This window comes from Salvelinus sp. IW2-2015, linkage group LG12 (genome assembly GCF_002910315.2).
Source record: "Salvelinus sp. IW2-2015 linkage group LG12, ASM291031v2, whole genome shotgun sequence".
Lineage (NCBI taxonomy): Eukaryota > Metazoa > Chordata > Actinopteri > Salmoniformes > Salmonidae > Salvelinus > Salvelinus sp. IW2-2015.
In genome coordinates, this window is record NC_036852.1 from 5,006,678 (window position 1) to 5,021,175 (window position 14,498).

Below are 14,498 nucleotides of genomic sequence, written 5' to 3' on the forward strand. Positions count from 1 at the left end.
TGATTTCTTAGAACCGGCAGCCGTAGATAAGTGTTTAGGTGTACTGTGTAGCTATGAGGATGATACACACCATCTTAACCTGACACCATCCCCTTGGGTCTGGGGCCCATCCTTAAAACAACTCTGCATCCACCTATCCCCTCCGTCCATCTGTTACCATGGCAACTGGCGGAGGGCTTCTTCTTCAAAGTGTGTGTTATTAATGGCAAAGTTTCCCCCCGTGTTGCGTGATCACTCCGCACACCACTACACAGCATGCCKTATGCCTTGCCACCACAATCCACTACACAGCATGCCCTATGCCCTGCCACTGCTACACGGGCATGTCATATTCACTGCCTCTCTCTGATCTCTCTCAACATGCAGTTGCTGCRTGCCAGGGGAAAGAACACACATATATGAAGAGGTAAAAAATGAATTCTTGGAGTATTCAAACACGCCCACACCACTGCTCTTTGAATCACTCAATAGTTACAGACATCTCTGGTATGTGGATTTGCATATGGTTGATTACAAGGATTAAGCCTGGTAAGCAAGTTATTTTTAGTCCGAGAATAAACAAAATCTGTGTTCAGGAAACTAGACCCGAGTAGTAGTTTCAAGCGAGCCAGGATTCTGACAGACAAACATGTTGATAGCTTCTGCACGACTGTACTTTTCCATGAATCAAATGTTTAACAACTAACTTCTGCGCCAAGCACATCTTTTTGGGAGGAGAGCTTTGCATGCAGCGGCTGTTCAAGACAAGTTTAAAGAAACAGACTATTCACAAGAGTTACATCTCCAGGGCCCTGGGAGTTTAATTGGGTCGTGGAAAAGCAGTTTCACACACAGAACGCATACAGATTTATTGTTCATGGACACAAAACAAGGCAAAGTCAAGTGTATGAGAGGCCTGATCTGGTGTCAACCTGTGTTCTCTGTCTATCCCACGTACAGTACTGAGCGTCACATGACCTCCATGCAGACATTCCATCCCCTCCCTTTCTCCTCTTTGGTGAGTGTCAATACATGTCTATTCCAGGGTCCTCTGAGGACATAGAGCAGCCCTCTATATACAATTTACACTACTTGCATGCAGTAGAGAGATGTTGGTTCTAGTTCTGGTCTACCATACCCCCGTTCAAAGCCACTTAAATATTTTGTGTTGCCCATTCACCCTTTGAATGGCACATATACACAATACATCCATGTCTCAATGGTCTCAAAACTTAAAAATCCTTCTTTAACCTGTCTCCTCCKCTTCATCWACACTGATTGAAGTGGATTTAACAAGTGACACCAATAAGGGATCATAGCTTTCACCTGGAATCAGCTGGTCAGTCTGTCAGGGAAAGAGTYGGTGTTCTTAATGTTTTGTCCACTCAGTGTATGTCTTCAAGCTATAGTTGCACAACTRAAAATATTGAATCAACATTTCTAGGGCTGGTTTGATTGAATCCAACCCCATCTTGGTAGCCCCCGGTTACCCAGTCTCCCACACTCACCTTTGCCTTCTTCTCCTGCTGTTTCCTCAGCCCCTGAGTTCGAGGGAGAAAAGACAYGAATTATTCAGACCGAAGGCACCATATGGGTCTTCATGGTGACTCACACAGCCCTGTTGATGGGTGACTTGTGACAAAACAGAGATAAAGTGAATTAGTCTAACTGAGGAGTGCTTTAAAAAAAATCTCTGTCTATCAACTCTTTCTCCCTCCTTGTCTCTATCTCTGACATTGCCCAACACGCTGGGCAGGCAGCAGCAGATTAGCAGACGGGGGTGTTGCGGACAGAGAGAGGGAGACAGAGGCAGTGAGGTGTAAGACAGGGGGTGAAGAGGATATGGAGCGGCTGACTGCTAAGTGCCATGTGCTGCGCCTGGCCCTGGACTGCTCTGACATTCAGACATTCACAGCCTTTATTAAATCTCCTCAGAGGATAGGAAGGTCGCGACAGATCAAAGAAGAAGGTAAAGCCCAGTGGAAAGAAACAGACCTGGGTTCAAACACTATTTGAATACATTTCAACATACTTTATCTGGGCTTGATTGAGCTTGCCTGGCACAATAGAACCAATAGAATAGTCGGGAAAATACAAACCCTGCCCGTCTGGCACTCCAGGCAGACCGAAGCAAACGCTAAACGTATTTGAAAAATCTCGAGTAGTATTTGGACCCAGGTCTGGGAGGATACATAGAGGAGGGGAAAGAGAAACGCTCAGCTTGGTCAACAGAGATTAGAGAGCGCTAAGCAAGGTAGGCACACAGTGTGATACMTCTATCGTCTCAATGAAAARGAAAGAGGGAGAAAGCAAAAGAAGGGAATGAACTACGACTGGTCTATTCTGACCCACAACCAGATGCTTTTCATCAAAACAACGTCATTTCCACTCAATCAAATATCTTGGAGGGATGTTGTGACAAAAGCTCTACGTCTCTGAATAGCCAATATTGCACATGCATTATGTAGGCTAGGCAAGCAGGAAGCTCTGCTCAATTAAATATACAGTATTGTGGTGTGCTGTTGAAGAAATGGTGCCAACTGTCCTTATACCAATACAAAGAACACCGTATATCATGGGAGGGCATCCGTTTCATTTGAAAGAAAAACCTTCAAAACGTTCTCCTCATATTCCACAACAAAATCCAAGTTGACAGAAAAATGTGTGACTATAAACAATGTAATGTTGAGGACTAAACTTCATATTTGATGCATRGAGACAGAACCCAGTAAAAACACAATAATCAATACCGGTCTTTTATTTGTTGCTGTTGACTGTACCGGCTGTTGAAATGTCAGAGTAGTTTGTCAGAAGGTTACATTCCTAGTGAACTAATGGACAACATTCCCTCCAGAGAAACAAATTGACTGACTGTCAGGCTGCATCTCCAAGGTAATTAGTTCCAGTTGACGGTTTCTGAGAGTTGCTCCAGACTGCAGTAAGAGACAACAGCAGGCCAATAACAGTCTCATTCAGATGTAACATTTAACTCACTTTTAACGTCTCAATAGTGGAGGATTCCTCTCTCCATCTCCTCTTATCCATCTACAGCACACAGAGCCGAGAACCCAGTAGAGAGGTAGTGAACTTTGCTCTTTRCTCAGTTCTTTCACATCAGCCCACAGAGATATTGGAGAGATGAATTGAAGAGAGGAGGCCGCCGCCACTTCAGACTTGAGTTTCATCCAAGTACACCTCACAATCCAATACTACCCTTATGCGCAAAATAGGTTAAAATAACGTTGAAGAGATGTCTTTTGGATGCCTTCCAATATCACRGATGAAAATGACACAGGCTCGGAGGCTCTCACCTCTGTGGAGCGCTAACAGGCTGACTCACCTATTAGAGAGAGGAGACCCAGCAGGACGACCCAGAGCAGCATTGAGACACAAAGACGAGGCATGGTTTTACACTGTGGTYGGCCGCACAAAGACAGAAACACAACCACAAACTGTGAGAAATTGTCACAGCTTTTACCCCCCCCCACATGGTTTTGTTTGTTCTSTAACATCTTAAGGTTTCTCTTGGGGAGAGGAGTTGTGTCAGAGAACAGAAGGACACAACAAAGAAGGTTTGAATCAAGTAAGAAGACTAAGAGCTACATGTAACATTTGAAGGTACATTTCAGATTTTGCAGCAGGTGCAATGTTGACATTTTCCACCCCAGTAAACAGACAAAACACCCAAAACAAAATCAATAAAGAATATTAATTTACACTGATACAGGTACCTGGTGCTGGATCCGGGCTCTTGGTCCTTTTGCTCTGTGTGTGTGTGTGTATGTCCAGATATACCCAGACTCTAGATGGGAGGACAGATACAGTAAACAGAYCTGTCCAGGATATGTTGGTCCTTCACACTTCAGATCCACATGCCATACCTTAACTCCGAACCAACCGCCCTGTCTTTCCTACCCAGTCTCCACTTCTCACACCTGAAGCAGACATGTCAACGGACTGAAAGGCTTCCTTTGTGGACGAAGGGGAGACGGAGGAGAAGAGGGAGCAGGGGAATGTCAACACTCTCTTACCCCTCACCAACTAGGTCCGATGCAGACAGATTGTACCCATCTAGATAACTTACCATTGCTTATGCTCCTGAGCATGGCAATCGTGTACTGTTGCAGAAAATATGATGGCTGTTAAATTTGTACATTCATTTAATAAAACACAATCATCAATCATCCTTTCACGTACAGTAAAACGTTCGATCAATACCTGCACATCTTGATCTTGAAAGTGACAAAAGTTCATAACCTACATTGATTTTGTAACCCCCATWAGAAAATGTATGCAATTTGTGACGGTGGATAAAAGCATCTGCTAAATGGCATWCATTATAATATTCTAAAAGACACACTATACAAACACTACATGGTCTTTCACATATTGTAACTGGGAGCCAAGGATTGTGTTCTCTCTTGGTTCCCCTTTATGTACGTCTCCACTGCCTCAACCACAGACGACCACAACGGGGGCCTCAAATACAGTCCACATTTACCTCCGTTTGTCCCTGAGGAGTTCTACAGGAGCATTACGTCTCGGCAACACCTGTACTGGATCTGGCTAGCTAAACTCAGCAAAAAAAGAAGCGTCCCTTTTTCAAGACCCTGTCTTTCAAAGATAATTTGTAAAAATCAGAATAACTTCACAGATCTTCATTGTAAAGGGTTTAAACACTGTTTCCCATGCTTGTTCAATGAACCATAAACAATTAATGAACATGCACCGGTGGAACGGTCGTTAAGACACTAACAGCTTACAGACGGTAGGCAATTAAGGTCAGAGTTATGAAAACTTAGGACACTAAAGAGGCCTTTCTACTGACTGAAAAACACCAAAAGAAAGATGCCCAGGGTCCCTGCTCATCTGCGTGAACATGCCTTAGTCATGCTGCAAGGAGGCATGAGGAGTGCAGATGTAGCCAGGGAATAAATTGCAATGTCCGTACTGTGAGACGGCGCTACAGGGAGACAGGACGGACAGCTGATCATCCTCGCAGTGGCAGACCACGTGTAACAACACCTGCACAAGATCGGTACATCTGAACATCACACCTGCGGGACAGGTACAGGATGGCAACTACAACTGCCCGAGTTACACCGGGAACGCACAATCCCTCCATCAGTGCTCAGACGGTCCGCAATAAGCTGAGAGAGGCTGGACTGAGGGCTTGTAGGCCTGTTGTAAGGCAGGTCCTCACCAGACATCACCGGCAACAACGTCGCCTGTGGGCACAAACCCACTGTCGCTGAACCACAGGACTGGCAAAAAGTGCTCTTCACTGACGAGTTGCAGTTTTGTCTCACTAGGGGTGATGGTCGGATTCACGTTCATCGTCGAAGGAATGAGCTTTAAACCGAGGCCTGTACTCTGGCCTATTACCTAAATAATCCACTACTTTTGACCAGATAGGGTGCCATTTGGGACAAACAATACACCCCCCCCCCCCCCCAGATCTCATGCCGTATCAGGATTAAGGAGACACATTCCAAACTATCTGACAAGACGTAAAGGAAGCAAGCACTTTTGTGGTTGCCGAAGCTCTTGCATCAGGATGGGCCTTCAGGTCCTGAAATGATGAAATCCTACCTACAGTAACATTGCCATCTGTTGGTGGAAGATGGTAAATACAGAAATGCAATTTGAATGTATTCGAATTTAAGAAGATTGAACAATCTTTTAAAAAGGCGAACGGGAATAAAATGACACACTGCAGACAAATGTGCAACCAGAAAGCTTATTTTGGAAAAACTTTTAATTGAACAAAAGTATTTCATTCCTCAGTCACCACACCGTCTTGGAGTACAGTACCTTTAAGCTGTATCTAATTTCATATAATATTCACCTTATTCTTCTTTTTAAATATACATACACAGCTGAAAACAAGATTTAAATAACAGTGCTCAGTAACATTAAGACAGTTTTTCTTTTTAAAAAGCAGGAAACAAATGTTGAACAGACTTTCATTGGCAAACAGACAACCCAACAAAACGTTTTCCTATCGCTCTTGAATCCCCGTCCTCGGACAGCGACGTTTTCACTCGGACGTTGAGGAAAGCGGTCGATTCGAAGAGAACGTTCAAGCGAACATTTGAGCAGTGGGTGTGGCACATGGTCGGTTGGTATACATCCACGGACATTCGACGCAGCTTACTGACAGTGTCCATTCCACAATACACCTACAGAGGGCGCCCTTTCCTTATCAGTTAAATACAGTACCATTTGAGGTGCCTTTCTTTCTGGTACAAGTCTTTATGGAAACGTAATACTACTTTCTGCAAACGACGGGTCGCTCGATAACGACAGACGAAGCAACAACACCTACTGGAGACAAGCAAAAAGAGAAGAGCTGTTTCTCTCCTCCTGTTTGTTTCCCCCCAGAAATTCAAAAGGTCTCCAGTGATAATGTGATGTCAATGTCAACACATTAAATATTCACGTTCATGGTGTTATGTAGCTGTTGTGAAGGAACCTTTGACTGTAAATCCCCATCCGTGCTCACTCCAAAAACCTAGAGGCACCGGCAGGGCTTTACTAGGAGGTGGAGTTGTCAGCCAAGGCGAAGAGCAGATGCTTACAGACGGTCCCTTAGTGAAGGCGTTCTCTGGACACTTCTGGACAGGACTCAATGTCATTATTCTGAAAGGAATCTGAGCTACGATGGCCAATATGTACCATTTGAGTCTCTCTCCGTGCTAACTGTTTACTGTTGAGTTTATGGTGACTGGTAGCTCCTGTATTGAAGGGGCATGGGCAGACCTGTGGATATTGCTGTGCTCAATCAGTCAGTGGAAAGTCTAGTAATAAGGCTTGTTGTTAGGCCAGGCCGAGCACCGGGGTCCGGAGTGTGTGTGTGTGTGTGAGTGTGTGTGTATGCAAATGTATGCGAGCATGTGTGTGTGTCTGTGTGTGTGTGTGGGTGTGTGTGGTCACAGCAACGGTTTGACCAGGTAGAGTTTGTCTCCATGTTCGCTGGTGAAGATCGGGGCTTTCTTGTAGTGCTCCACCAGTTCGTCCATGCTGCTGAAGCGTCTCTGGCCGATACAGTAGACCCCCTCRGCCAGCGCAACCTTGAAGTGCTTGTTCTTTCCCATCGCCTTAAGGGACACGGAGAAATCACTGGGCTGGGAGAGAGAGAGCGAGAGATAAGAAATGGATGATCATTGCCATGGAGTTTAAGCCACTAGAGGGGGCTATAGATCTACTGCAAAGTCCACCCATCCCATTGAATTAATGCAGTTTCCCTCAAGACAGCTTTCCCAATAAAAACAGCTCAAAACACAGTATGATAAGGCTATTGTAAACCATAGAGTACATTATTATATACATAACCAGGAACACAAATCAACTGTTCTCCCCCCATTTCCACCAATCACAATTCTCTCTCGACCACTCACCGATGATTCACTGTCTCTGACCAGGAAGTCTCCCTGACCTCCTCTCTCGTTGAGCGCACACTCTGCCTGATGCCTGGTCACTCCCCCATAGTACCAGTCCTTCCCGGCAAACTTTCCCACGCGGGCCGGCCCTGTGTAGTTGATCTGGGGCGAGTGGGGGCCCGAGCCCATCCCACCCCCGGGGGCCGGATCGTCGCTAAGGATAACCACATAGTTCTTTGGCACCAGGCCCACCTGTCCACGGGCGCTCCGACACCGCCACCACTCAGGGTCGTTCTCCGGTTTCTCCAGCACCTCCATCACCTCGCCCTTTTCAAAGTTCAGCTCCTCGTCTGTCACAGAGCTGAAAGGGTACAGCGTCTGGACAGTGTGGAGCGCCCTGGTGGTCCCGTTGATCACCCCTCCCGACCCTGCCCCCTGTCCTGGGTAACCTCCYCTTAGGTCCCCCGAGGCYGCCTCCTCCTCCCCCTCCTCCAGGACATAGTTAGAGGGGAACCAGCCTACCTGACCTTCAGAACTCCCTCGCCACCAGCCGTCYCTACACTTCTCCATGACAATGACCCTTGACCCCTTCACCAGTGTCAGCTCGTCTTCCCGCTCCGCCGCGTAGGCGAACTTGACCAGGGCTGGGATGCTGAGGTCGTAGATACGCTCGGCGCTGCTACCTCCGCCACCATTGGACGGGTACTCTGCGTCCGTGCTGGGCGTTGGCGAGGCATCGCGGGCACTCGTCTTCCTCTTCGTCTTCCCCAGGCCTTAGAAAGGGAGAGACAGAGAAATAACTTGGTACAATAGACAAATATTTATACCACAAATTGAAGATCTCAGCAGTAGCTCCACATCAGAGCAGAATAACATAGCAAAAAGTCCCCCTTCAACATATTAGCTTAAAAGTCCTGAGGCTAGAGTGTAGTACATCTAGAGAAAATGGCTCCAAACAGAAAGCCCTACGTGGTCATTGAGATTGAGCAGGCAGCTACGCTACTCAAAAAACAGCCTGCAAGTGAAGTGCAGCAGCAAGCTGAGTTAATTAGCTCCTAGTACTGATGGTAGAGGACGGTCCGTGGTTAGGAGGTCACCACCTCTCTCTGAGGCAAACACTGAGGCAAACACTTCAGGTAGAGTTAGGGGGGAGTGAGGGGTTCTGGGTAATTAGTGCCGGAAGGAAACTGGAGGTAAGGCCAGAGGAGAGACAAGGGGGGTTCTGGGTATTGACAGGCGATGTTAATTCCTCTCAGGCAGCTACTGACCAGACCACTGTGCAGGAAGGCTGTTTAGGAGACAGGAAACGCAGATCAGATGACACTGAGGTGGTCGGGAGGGTGGACATGGACTGCATCCAAAATGGCACCCTATTCCCTACATAGTGCACTACTTCTGACCAGAGCCCTATGGGCCAAAACAGGGCTCTGGTCAAAAGTATTGCAATATGTAGGGAATAGGGTGCCATTTGTTCTGTTGGCTCTCTCGCTGGAAAATATTGACCTTTAACCTCTTTCAATAACAACCCCCCAAACCGGTCCCCCACTGTAAACTACTCCCGGAAAAATAGACTACTCCTTTCACTTTAGACTCTCAATCCCTCTAACTCGCTCTCTGAACATTTACACATTTATTTAAGACAATATAGAGAATCACTAATGCAAGCAGAAGGAAGAGGATCATTGCCATTGAAAGCCTAGTGTCAGAGAGAATGAACCTCAACCCTCTCAGCCAGGTAGGGGAGCACTCCGAAAGGTCACAAACAACCCTTTTCCTCCATCTCCCCCATCTCTTCCTCCACCCCCCCCCCCCCCCCCCCCCCCCCCCCCCCCCCCCCCCCTCTCCTTGCTCCACCCCGCCACATCTCATGCATGAAACAAGGCGGCTTTCTGACCTTCTGTGTTCTTGACGCTTAACTGGCCTTCTGCTCTGACGGAGCACGCAGCCAACCAAGGAGGGTCTTTGTTGTGAGTGTYCAGCAACGTTCTTAGCAGACTTACAAGAGCACGCAAACCTGGAGATGAGATGGGCTGCACACGGGTTTGTAATAAGCAGGCACGCACACAGAGACACACACTTGTATTCAAATGTGGAACTCATCTCACAATTACAAACACACCTGCTCACGGGAAGCATCACATAGCTTGCACATGCCCAGTTACACGCAACACAGATAACATGATGACACAAAGRCGGTGGGACCAAAAAAACATGATTAAATCATAGACCTRCTCTCGGGTCTCCTGTAATAGTACTGCCCTCGTGAAAAGAGGAGACGATGTATATGACGAGATCTCCTCTCTGCCCAGAAAGTTACCATTCACACGCTCTGCAAGCGCTAGATTGTTAAAATACATGTCACTGACTAAAAACGCCTTGCCTGCAACTATCGTCATTTACTCCCGTTACGCCCGGTATGTACTTCCAAATAAATTACTAAATAAACATTTACAAGGAACCGAAAACATTTCAATGTATTGTTTTGGTCTGGAAGAGGCTCCTTTGTCCTGATACTGGTTCAATCATAGACTAGCCTAGATCCTACAGTACATACTGAGAAACACACACACGCCGGACACGCATATATGGAGACGAACAGCATGACGGACCGACTGAGTCAAATAAGACCCACAACAAACGGAATAATACACCCTCAGAGTTAAAATGACGAGAAGACGAGAAGCCCTCGTCTCCATGAATCAGCCTCCATTATGACACAGAAAGGCCAGTGGCAGCGTCACACGGAAAACTGGGGTAAGAAGCTGCTTCTGTTTCAGCCTGGGGGGGGAAAGGGAGCGATTTGGGAAACGGTGACCTTGAGAGGTGGGTGGGGGACGGAGGATGGTGAAATACCATCACTTAGCCCCTGTCACAACTATCCCCCATCAACAYGCCATTCCACCCCTCACACAACAAACTGTGAGGAGGAGGCACGGTCACTATTTATAGCTTTCACAGAAATAAAGGAAAAAGCTAACATTCGCTTTACATACTGGGCTGTTGTTTTACATGGTAGGGCCGATGGCATTTCAAGGGTTGTAGAGCAAGTGGCAGGCAGGGAGATTGGCATTTAAACACACACGCTTGTCTATGAACACACACAACCTTTTCTATGAACACACACACAACAAGAGATGACACACACACATTCCTTCCTTGGCAAACTGACAGCTGATCCATGACTTTCATGCTCATTCCTCTGCAGCATTCCTCTGCAGCATGCAACAACAAACGAGGTACTCTCGTGTTGCGCTCACACCCACCAACAGAACGACACGCTAACTCACATCGCCCCACTAGCAACACGCGATGACATGGACAATACTAATTAGACAACACAAGCCGCTAATTGGAACCTGAAAGAATTTAGAAAAACAGGAGGCATAAATCGTGAGGAAGTGCCTTGAGAGCCTAAAGCACAAATAGGCCCAGCGCCGTCCGGTAGGGAGGTTGCCGGGGGCTTTACTTATGCTCAATCGCCTCTCTAGCAACCTTGTGCGGCTGGGTGCCTGCACGCCGACCGTCGTCGTCAGGTAACAGGTGTTTCCTCCAACCATTGGTGCGGCTGGATTCCGGGGTGTTAAGCTGGTGGTGTTAAGAAGTGCTTGGTGGTTAGTTTCAGAGGACGCATGACTTGACCTTCGCCTCCTGAGTCAGTTGGAGTTGCAGCGATGAGACAAGATCGAAATTGGGGGTAAAATAACAAAAAATAAAGTCATCCATTCAACTTGGGCCCTCACCAAGTCATCCATTCAACTGGGCCTCACCAAGTCATCCATTCAATTGGGCCCTCACCAAGTCATCCATTCTACTGGGCCTCACCAAGTCATCCATTTAACTGGGCCCTCACCAAGTCATCCATTCAACTGGGCCCTCACCAAGTCATCCATCTAACTTGGGCCCTTCCAAGTCATCCATTCTACTGGGCCCTCACCAAGTCATCCATTCTACTGGGCCCTCACCAAGTCATCCATTCAACTGGGCCCTCACCAAGTCATCCATCCAACTGGGCCCACACGAAGTCATCCATTCAACTGGGCCCACACGAAGTCATCCATCCAACTAGGCCCTCACCAAGTCATCCAACCCACCAGGCCCGAGGCGAGTCACAGTGTGGACCCATAAAGCTGACTCGTCGATGCTTAACGATACGCTCTTAATTTACGCTGATGAAGGAGAACAGGCCAGGCACAACCCCATCCAGCTCGCTGCAGGGAAGCAATGTGGAGGACCTGGGGACAACTGTTCAATGTAGCACAATGGTGATTGCAGAGTAACACTAATCATGTATGGCTACTGCAGTGGTACTGGAGGAGTGAGAAWAGAAAGTAATTTGATGAGAAGTGAATGCCAAGCTATTCAGTATCAATCCCAGATATAGGCCCATTTCATGGGCTGACAAATGGAACAGGCCGTGCTTAGTCAGAATGTTCTCTTTGCAATATAAAACTGATGGTCTCCAATAATAGATAATAGCATGGTGGGCGGTGGACCAATTAAGTAGCAGTGTGATCCATAAGAAGAATGTGAGTCCAGGTGGCACTTAGTGTCCATGAAAGCAGCGATGCTCTCTTCCGCTCTCTCCCAGTCTGTCTCGCTCTTTTCACTCGCTCCCTCTTCTCTCTCCTACCTCCTCCTCCAACGATGTCTCGCTCTCCCTCCCTCCTCCCACTCTGTCTCTCTCTCCCCCTCCTTCCTCTCTCTCCCGATGAGACACTTCACTTAAGGTGTGGTATGAGACCAATGAATCACTRGCCAACAACTTTTGCTTTATTCAATTTTCATAAAGCTGATTTTCTTCTCCATGCCTCGGTCTGAAATTGAATTTCCAGCACAAGGAGGATATACTGTAAACGAATACCTAGGCTATTTCTACCTATATCTACCCCACAATCACTGCTGAATAACAGAGTAAGATGATTATCTGATGTTTGACGGGAACTCATTTGATCTAAATGGCGTTTTTTTCTGGATGATAGCTGGGAAAGCTGTGTGGGTGTACTTAGAGGAAGAGAGGGATGGAGGAAGATGGAGAGGAAGATAGTGTGGTAGGATGGAGGGAGTAGAGGAGGCGAGAGTGCTCGTCTCCCAGACAATACTCTAATCGTTTAACTCTACACCCCTCTACAGCTCCCCATCGCTCTCTGTCACTTGTCAAATCGAGCCTTAGTCGTTCTTGTCTGAGCAGCCATTTCTCGGTCTGTTCTACTGTCCTCAGATCGCCCATCACAGACTCAATTCCCTTGACAACTCTCTTCAATCAGATAGGAAGAAACTTCAGCAGTATCAGCACCTGGCTCGGAGTAAGCCGAGCACCACTTTTTGTCAAACGCATTTCACAAGTTCCGGACAAACACAACGTGGTTTGATCTTTATATCAGGACTGCAATACGATCAGCTTGAAAATACACACTTTCAAAACGCTAACATTTAGCACTGACCAGCAACCCTCTGGTTAACTAGAAGACACATCGTCTCCCCTACCTGAGCAGCATACTAAATTGGGCCACTGAAGTTGTAAGCAAAGACAACGTGACCATATACATCGCATGGCAACAAATCAATCCGTAACAACAATGTCCAACTGCCAGCCCTGAGTGGTTGAACAGCGTATTGACAGAGCCAGTGACCTATAGCTTTTACAGTGGCCTGAACACCACCCTCATTACGATGACATTATGAGAGAGAAAACATCAAATCAAATGGAAGTAGCACACCAGAATGAGGTCTGCAGAGTGCCAAGARTCYTAAAGAATGTAGTTAATCAAGAGGAAAGGCCTCTTAACCACCTTGTTTACAGAGTCACTGATAAGCAAGAGTAATTTCTTAAAAATATCTTCAACAGACAACTGTACTTGGAGGGTTAATTTAAACACAATTAAATCCACTTGACTGCCTTATGTCAGCCAATTTTAATTAGCCTCATCTTCGACAAACATTATTTATTCGTCATTATGAACTGGGTGGTTCAAGCCCTGGATGCTGATTGGCCGACAGCCGTCGTATATCGGACTCACACCACGGGTATGACAAGACATTTCTTTTTACTGTTCTAATTACGTTGGTAACCAGTTTATAAAAGCAATAAGGCACCTCGACGGGTTGTGGTATATGACCAATATACCACGGCTAAGGGCTGCATCCAGGCACTCTGCGTCATGCTTAAGAACAGCCCTTAGCTGTGGTATATTGGCCATATACCAGACCCCCTCGGGCCTTATTGGTTCATTACCCAACTCATGTTTGTTTAATGTCATGATTATTCAATAGCCCGTAAAGAAACATTAAGATAGATTATAGTTTTAGTTGTTTTGAATGGTTCCTGTTGGCAAGACTGTCTGTGTCCCAAATAGCACCCTATTCACTATATAGTGCACTACTTTTGACCTGAGCTCTGGTTTTAAAAAAGTASTGCACTATATAGGGAACAGGGTGCCTATTTCTGATGCACCCAATGTGAACTGTTCCATTGAGATGAACTGAGGACATTGAGTTGAGTTTCATCCTAGCTYGGTTGGCACCAGGTCATTCTCTGTGGGAAGGTGAACYGAGCCAACGTTTCCACAGGCAGAGCATTATACTGACTGGCACCCAATGGAGAGCTAAGAACACACTGGAAGCGTATCAGTAGACCCAGCTCCAACACAGAAACGGAGGTCATTTCAATCACTACATAGGGCTGCAGTTGTGTTGGCAATTATAACACCTCAGTGGTTAGAGATGATTATGTACTGGACAAACCTGATTACTTAGGGATGGAACACACAACACAACACACACACACCACACACAAACACACACACACACACACACACACACACACCACACACACACACACACAACACACACAACACACACACACCAACAACCACACCACACACACACACCCACACCACACACACACACCGCTTTATGACTAAATAAACATAGAAAATAAGTAGGCTACACTAGATAGGATTCAAATCAACTGTGACTGAAGCAAATATTGTCTCTCAGTGATCCAGTGAAACATCGCATAACACCTGCTTGGAGAAGGCATAACGTGTCACTGGTGAAGTAACCCTGGTTAACCAATCAGAAAACAGATGGAGGTCCAGCCACACACATACAGGGGTTGTCCTTGGAGGAAGCCAAGGT

The 14,498-nt window shown here is 46.6% G+C and overlaps 1 protein-coding gene and 1 long non-coding RNA gene across 2 annotated transcripts; both read right to left on the minus strand.

Moving 5' to 3' along the window:
- Nucleotides 1–770: 770 nt before the first annotated feature.
- Nucleotides 771–3,886, minus strand: LOC111971133 (uncharacterized). The gene is made up of 3 exons (XR_002878224.2): nucleotides 3,711–3,886; nucleotides 3,320–3,392; nucleotides 771–1,520 (listed from the first exon to the last, which is right to left on the minus strand). It is a non-coding gene; the product is annotated as an uncharacterized lncRNA (long non-coding RNA).
- Nucleotides 3,887–5,719: 1,833 nt separating this feature from the next.
- On the minus strand, nucleotides 5,720–8,113 carry LOC111970913 (cytoplasmic protein NCK2). Its single transcript, XM_023997668.2, has 2 exons — nucleotides 7,380–8,113; nucleotides 5,720–7,106 (listed from the first exon to the last, which is right to left on the minus strand). Exons 1-2 carry the CDS (start codon nucleotides 7,929–7,931, stop codon nucleotides 6,912–6,914), a joined length of 747 nt encoding a protein of 248 aa, XP_023853436.2. The 5' UTR covers nucleotides 7,932–8,113; the 3' UTR covers nucleotides 5,720–6,911.
- Nucleotides 8,114–14,498: the final 6,385 nt, after the last annotated feature.